Source organism: Callionymus lyra, chromosome 8 (genome assembly GCF_982586985.1).
Source record: "Callionymus lyra chromosome 8, fCalLyr1.hap1.1, whole genome shotgun sequence".
Lineage (NCBI taxonomy): Eukaryota > Metazoa > Chordata > Actinopteri > Syngnathiformes > Callionymidae > Callionymus > Callionymus lyra.
Window position 1 is genome coordinate 29,982,552 of NC_141825.1, and position 8,949 is coordinate 29,991,500.

General features: G+C 35.4%; 1 protein-coding gene across 3 annotated transcripts in view; it reads left to right on the top strand.

Annotated features, from left to right (window-relative positions):
* The first annotated feature begins 5,362 nt into the window (after positions 1-5,362).
* sqor (sulfide quinone oxidoreductase) overlaps positions 5,363-8,949 on the top strand; it is a 15,812-nt gene continuing 12,225 nt past the window's right edge. For 2 of the 3 annotated variants that reach the window (XM_087797986.1, XM_087797988.1), the window contains exons 1-3: positions 5,370-5,512; positions 6,328-6,520; positions 6,977-7,147. In XM_087797986.1, coding sequence (XP_087654112.1) covers positions 6,335-6,520; positions 6,977-7,147 — 357 coding nt within the window. In that variant the 5' untranslated portion in view covers positions 5,370-5,512; positions 6,328-6,334. Of the gene's footprint in view, positions 5,513-6,327; positions 6,521-6,976; positions 7,148-8,949 lie in introns of all 3 variants that reach the window. The other variant, XM_087797987.1, reaches the window with a different exon arrangement.

The window sequence follows — 8,949 nt, forward strand, 5'->3', positions numbered from 1 at the left end:
ATCACACATATCAACAGTTACACAACTACACTCCTGTATCACACACATCAACAGTTACACAACTACACTCCTGTATCACACATATCAACAGTTACACAACTACACTTACTGTATCACACACATCAACAGTTACACAACTACACTCCTGTATCACACATATCAACAGTTACACAACTACACTCCTGTATTACACATATCAACAGCTACACAACTACACTCCTGTATCACACATATCAACAGTTACACAACTACACTCCTGTATCACACATATCAACAGCTACACAACTACACTCCTGTATCACACACATCAACAGTTACACAACTACACTCCTGTATCACACACATCAACAGTTACACAACTACACTCCTGTATCACACATATCAACAGTTACACAACTACACTCCTGTATCACACACATCAACAGTTACACAACTACACTCCTGTATCACACACATCAACAGTTACACAACTACACTCCTGTATCACACATATCAACAGTTACGTAACTACACTCCTGTATCACACACATCAACAGTTACACAACTACACTCCTGTATCACACATATCAACAGTTACACAACTACACTCCTGTATTACACATATCAACAGCTACACAACTACACTCCTGTATCACACACATCAACAGTTACACAACTACACTCCTGTATCACACACATCAACAGTTACACAACTACACTCCTGTATCACACACATCAACAGTTACACAACTACACTCCTGTATCACACATATCAACAGTTACACAACTACACTTACTGTATCACACACATCAACAGTTACACAACTACACTCCTGTATCACACATATCAACAGTTACACAACTACACTTACTGTATCACACACATCAACAGTTACACAACTACACTCCTGTATCACACACATCAACAGTTACACAACTACACTCCTGTATCACACATATCAACAGTTACACAACTACACTCCTGTATCACACACATCAACAGTTACACAACTACACTCCTGTATCACACATATCAACAGTTACACAACTACACTTACTGTATCACACACATCAACAGTTACACAACTACACTCCTGTATCACACATATCAACAGTTACACAACTACACTCCTGTATTACACATATCAACAGCTACACAACTACACTCCTGTATCACACATATCAACAGTTACACAACTACACTCCTGTATCACACATATCAACAGCTACACAACTACACTCCTGTATCACACATATCAACAGCTACACAACTACACTCCTGTATCACACATATCAACAGCTACACAACTACACTCCTGTATCACACACATCAACAGTTACACAACTCCACTCCTGTATCACACATATCAACAGTTACACAACTACACTCCTGTATCACACATATCAACAGTTACACAACTACACTCCTGTATCACACATATCAACAGCTACACAACTCCACTCCTGTATCACACATATCAACAGCTACACAACTACACTCCTGTATCACACATATCAACAGCTACACAACTCCACTCCTGTATCACACATATCAACAGCTACACAACTCCACTCCTGTATCACACATATCAACAGCTACACAACTACACTCCTGTATTACACATATCAACAGCTACACAACTACACTCCTGTATCACACATATCAACAGTTACACAACTACACTCCTGTATCACACATATCAACAGTTACACAACTACACTCCTGTATCACACATATCAACAGTTACACAACTACACTCCTGTATTACACATATCAACAGCTACACAACTACACTCCTGTATCACACATATCAACAGTTACACAACTACACTCCTGTATCACACATATCAACAGCTACACAACTACACTCCTGTATCACACATATCAACAGCTACACAACTACACTCCTGTATCACACATATCAACAGCTACACAACTACACTCCTGTATCACACACATCAACAGTTACACAACTACACTCCTGTATCACACACATCAACAGTTACACAACTACACTCCTGTATCACACATATCAACAGCTACACAACTACACTCCTGTATCACACACATCAACAGTTACACAACTCCACTCCTGTATCACACATATCAACAGCTACACAACTACACTCCTGTATCACACACATCAACAGTTACACAACTCCACTCCTGTATCACACATATCAACAGCTACACAACTCCACTCCTGTATCACACATATCAACAGCTACACAACTACACTCCTGTATTACACATATCAACAGCTACACAACTACACTCCTGTATCACACATATCAACAGTTACACAACTACACTCCTGTATCACACATATCAACAGTTACACAACTACACTCCTGTATCACACATATCAACAGTTACACAACTACACTCCTGTATTACACATATCAACAGCTACACAACTACACTCCTGTATCACACATATCAACAGTTACACAACTACACTCCTGTATCACACATATCAACAGCTACACAACTACACTCCTGTATCACACATATCAACAGCTACACAACTACACTCCTGTATCACACACATCAACAGTTACACAACTCCACTCCTGTATCACACATATCAACAGCTACACAACTCCACTCCTGTATCACACATATCAACAGCTACACAACTACACTCCTGTATTACACATATCAACAGCTACACAACTACACTCCTGTATCACACATATCAACAGTTACACAACTACACTCCTGTATCACACATATCAACAGTTACACAACTACACTCCTGTATCACACATATCAACAGTTACACAACTACACTCCTGTATTACACATATCAACAGCTACACAACTACACTCCTGTATCACACATATCAACAGTTACACAACTACACTCCTGTATCACACATATCAACAGCTACACAACTACACTCCTGTATCACACATATCAACAGCTACACAACTACACTCCTGTATCACACATATCAACAGCTACACAACTACACTCCTGTATCACACACATCAACAGTTACACAACTACACTCCTGTATCACACACATCAACAGTTACACAACTACACTCCTGTATCACACACATCAACAGTTACACAACTACACTCCTGTATCACACATATCAACAGTTACACAACTACACTCCTGTATCACACACATCAACAGTTACACAACTACACTCCTGTATCACACATATCAACAGTTACACAACTACACTTACTGTATCACACACATCAACAGTTACACAACTACACTCCTGTATCACACATATCAACAGTTACACAACTACACTCCTGTATTACACATATCAACAGCTACACAACTACACTCCTGTATCACACATATCAACAGTTACACAACTACACTCCTGTATCACACATATCAACAGCTACACAACTACACTCCTGTATCACACACATCAACAGTTACACAACTACACTCCTGTATCACACACATCAACAGTTACACAACTCCACTCCTGTATCACACATATCAACAGCTACACAACTACACTCCTGTATCACACACATCAACAGTTACACAACTACACTCCTGTATCACACACATCAACAGTTACACAACTACACTCCTGTATCACACATATCAACAGTTACGTAACTACACTCCTGTATCACACACATCAACAGTTACACAACTACACTCCTGTATCACACATATCAACAGTTACACAACTACACTCCTGTATTACACATATCAACAGCTACACAACTACACTCCTGTATCACACACATCAACAGTTACACAACTACACTCCTGTATCACACACATCAACAGTTACACAACTACACTCCTGTATCACACACATCAACAGTTACACAACTACACTCCTGTATCACACATATCAACAGTTACACAACTACACTTACTGTATCACACACATCAACAGTTACACAACTACACTCCTGTATCACACATATCAACAGTTACACAACTACACTTACTGTATCACACACATCAACAGTTACACAACTACACTCCTGTATCATACACATCAACAGTTACACAACTACACTCCTGTATCACACATATCAACAGTTACACAACTACACTCCTGTATCACACACATCAACAGTTACACAACTACACTCCTGTATCACACATATCAACAGTTACACAACTACACTTACTGTATCACACACATCAACAGTTACACAACTACACTCCTGTATCACACATATCAACAGTTACACAACTACACTCCTGTATTACACATATCAACAGCTACACAACTACACTCCTGTATCACACATATCAACAGTTACACAACTACACTCCTGTATCACACATATCAACAGCTACACAACTACACTCCTGTATCACACACATCAACAGTTACACAACTACACTCCTGTATCACACACATCAACAGTTACACAACTACACTCCTGTATCACACATATCAACAGTTACACAACTACACTCCTGTATCACACACATCAACAGTTACACAACTACACTCCTGTATCACACACATCAACAGTTACACAACTACACTCCTGTATCACACATATCAACAGTTACGTAACTACACTCCTGTATCACACACATCAACAGTTACACAACTACACTCCTGTATCACACATATCAACAGTTACACAACTACACTCCTGTATCACACACATCAACAGTTACACAACTACACTCCTGTATCACACACATCAACAGTTACACAACTACACTCCTGTATCACACATATCAACAGTTACACAACTACACTCCTGTATCACACACATCAACAGTTACACAACTACACTCCTGTATCACACACATCAACAGTTACACAACTACACTCCTGTATCACACATATCAACAGTTACGTAACTACACTCCTGTATCACACACATCAACAGTTACACAACTACACTCCTGTATCACACATATCAACAGTTACACAACTACACTCCTGTATCACACACATCAACAGCTACACAACTACACTCCTGTATCACACACATCAACAGTTACACAACTACACTCCTGTATCACACACATCAACAGCTACACAACTACACTCCTGTATCACACACATCAACAGCTACACAACAGTGTTTTGACTCTAAGTTAGTTTTTAGAAAGTACAACAAAATGAAAAATGAAACAAATATTCGTTCACTGAGTTTCAAAGTTAAAAATAGAAGTGAATTCACGTCTTGATCTCATTTATTATGTTTAAACTGGATTAGTGAAACTTTCTAGTGAAACATTAATTACATTTAAAAGTCACGAGTAGATGTTTGAAGATGTTCTTCACGCAGGTGTTTAGAAAAAAGATTTAAAAATGAATGAAAAGCAAATGTTTGTTTGACGCTGAGATACGTGACTGACAGCTGCCCTGATTGATGCTGATTGGTTGTGCCCGCAGGGGAGGCGGGGCTTGTGCCCAGTGACCGTGACCATACGGAGAAGAGGAAGAAGAAGAAGAAGAAGAGGAAGAAGAAGAAGAAGAGGAGGAGGATTTCTCTGCGAATTAACGTCAGTTTAACCCTCAAACTCCATCTCAGGTCAGTCTCGCGCTCGTCATAAGCAGGTGAGTCGATGTTATTATCGATGAGATTCATTCGAAAAAACTGCGTCATGAGATCAATTGTGAGGAAGAAACGAAAACGAACTTGATTCTGAGCTCGAAGATAAAACCCTGCAGCGGCTGTTTGTCAGAACATTAGAACCGTCTGGACTCTGAGCCTGTTTTCATGACCTGTTGTAAAACTGTCCATGACTTCATGTAACTTTGAAACATGACTTCATGTAACTTTAAAACATGACTTCATGTAACTTTAAAACATGACTTCATGTAACTTTAAAACATGACTTCATGTAACTTTAAAACATGACTTCATGTAACTTTAAAACATGACTTCATGTAACTTAGAAACATGACTTCATGTAACTTAGAAACATGACTTTATGTAACTTTAAAACATGACTTCATGTAACTTAGAAACATGACTTCATGTAACTTAGAAACATGACTTTATGTAACTTTAAAACATGACTTCATGTAACTTAGAAACATGACTTCATGTAACTTTAAAACATGACTTCATGTAACTTAGAAACATGACTTCATGTAACTTTAAAACATGACTTCATGTAACTTAGAAACATGACTTCATGTAACTTTAAAACATGACTTCATGTAACTTTGAAACATGACTTCATGTAACTTTAAAACACCTGTTCAAAGAGTTCAACGATCCTGCTTCACTCACTGTCTCTTCTTAAAGAAGATTTTCTCTCTTTTTATTGCCAAATGAAAGTATCTCAAAGGTCACAAAATGTTTCCTGTTTCCTTGACCCCTCCTCCTGTCCATCATGTTGATGAAGTTCATTTGATTCTTGCAGACGAAGAATGGCGTCGTTGTGTCGTGTGAAGCTCTGCTCAAGGGTCGCGGTCAGTCGTCTTCACACCAGCGTCTCGGACAAACTGCACTACAAGATGCTGGTGCTGGGAGGAGGCAGTGGAGGCATCAGCATGAGCGCTCGCATGAAGAGGCTCCTGGGAGCCCAGAACGTGGCTGTGGTGGAGCCCAGTGAGGTCAGAGCACACCTGTGAGGGCAAATGTCGCGTGGCTCTTGAAATATAATGTTTTGCTTCAGGACTGAGGTCACATCTGTATTTAATGAATATAAAACCATATGTTGGGAAGTTGTTTTCATTTCAGATTAACAAAGAAAAGTCATTAAAAAACAATTGTAGAAATTTAGCTGATTTTATTCCTTGATTTTGATGCTTTGAACTTCTTTACTTTAGATGTTTTCTCCAGAAGCTAAATATGTTCCTGTCCTAGTATTTGTTTTATTGAACCTTAGATGCTCAGGTGCGACGTTTACATGAGGAATAACAGACGTAATCACAAGAGCAAATGAAAGTTAAATAACGAGACGATTCATTCAAGGTCATGTGGTGAACAGACTGTAAACATATGGTTACAGTTACATTCTCAGCTGCATCCAAACAAACTGTAACAAGGATGTTTGTACTTGTCGTCAGATGCACTATTATCAGCCCATTTGGACTCTGGTCGGTGCCGGAGCCAAGACCGTCAAATCCTCAGGACGACCCACAGCGAGTGTCGTGCCGTCAGGAGTGAAGTTGGTTCAATCGAAAGTCAAACAAATCAACCCTGAGAAGAACATAGTTCACACTGAGGACGGAACAGAGGTGTGTGTAGTTTATTACAGTGTTATTACAGTTTTATTATCCGTTTATTACAGTGTTATTATCCGTTTATTATAGTGTTATTATCTGTTTATTATAGTGTTATTATCTGTTTATTATAGTGTTATCTGTTTATTATAGTGTTATTATCTGTTTACTATAGTGTTATTATATGTTTATTATAGTGTTATTATCTCTGTTTATTATAGTGTTATTATCCGTTTATTATAGTGTTATTATCTGTTTATTATAGTGTTATTATCTGTTTATTATAGTGTTATTATCTGTTTATTATAGTGTTATCTGTTTATTATAGTGTTATTATCTCTGTTTATTATAGTGTTATTATCTGTTTACTATAGTGTTATTATCTGTTTATTATAGTGTTATTATCTCTGTTTATTATAGTGTTATTATCCGTTTATTATAGTGTTATTATCTGTTTATTATAGTGTTATTATCTGTTTATTATAGTGTTATCTGTTTATTATAGTGTTATCTGTTTATTACAGTGTTATTATCTGTTTATTATAGTGTTATTATCTGTTTACTATAGTGTTATCCGTTTATTATAGTGTTATTATCTGTTTACTATAGTGTTATTATCTGTTTATTATAGTGTTATTATCTGTTTATTATAGTGTTATTATCTCTGTTTATTACAGTGTTATTATCCGTTTATTATAGTGTTATTATCTCTGTTTATTATAGTGTTATTACAGTTTTATTATCCGTTTATTACAGTGTTATTATCTGTTTATTATAGTGTTATCTGTTCATTATAGTGTTATTATCTGTTTACTATAGTGTTATTATCTGTTTATTATAGTGTTATCTGTTTATTATAGTGTTATTATCTGTTTACTATAGTGTTATCTGTTTATTATAGTGTTATTATCTGTTTACTATAGTGTTATTATCTGTTTATTATAGTGTTATTATCTGTTTATTATAGTGTTATTATCTCTGTTTATTATAGTGTTATTACAGTTTTATTATCCGTTTATTACAGTGTTATTATCTGTTTATTATAGTGTTATTATCTGTTTATTAAAGTGTTATTATCTGTTTATTATAGCGTTATTATCTGTTCATTATAGTGTTATTACAGTTTTATTTTCCGTTTATTACAGTGTTATTATCTGTTTATTATAGTGTTATTATCTCTGTTTATTATAGTGTTATTATGTGTTTATTATAGTGTTATTATGTGTTTATTATAGTGTTATTATCTGTTTATTATAGTGTTATTATCTGTTTATTATAGTGTTATTATCTGTTTATTACAGTATTATTATCTGTTTATAATAGTGTTATTATCTCTGTTTATTATAGTGTTATTATCTGTTTATTATAGTGTTATTATCTGTTTATTATAGTGTTATTATCTGTTTATTATAGCGTTATTATCTCTGTTTATTATAGTGTTATTATGTGTTTATTATAGTGTTATTATGTGTTTATTATAGTGTTATTATCTGTTTATTATAGTGTTATTATCTGTTTATAATAGTGTTATTATCTGTTTATTATAGTGTTATTATCTGTTTATAATAGTGTTATTATCTGTTTATTATAGTGTTATTATCTGTTTATTATAGTGTTATTATCTGTTTATAATAGTGTTATTATCTGTTTATTATAGTGTTATTATCTGTTTATAATAGTGTTATTATCTGTTTATTATAGTGTTATTATCTGTTTATTATAGTGTTATTATCTGTTTATAATAGTGTTATTATCTGTTTATTATAGTGTTATTATCTGTTTATTATAGTGTTATTATCTGTTTATAATAGTGTTAT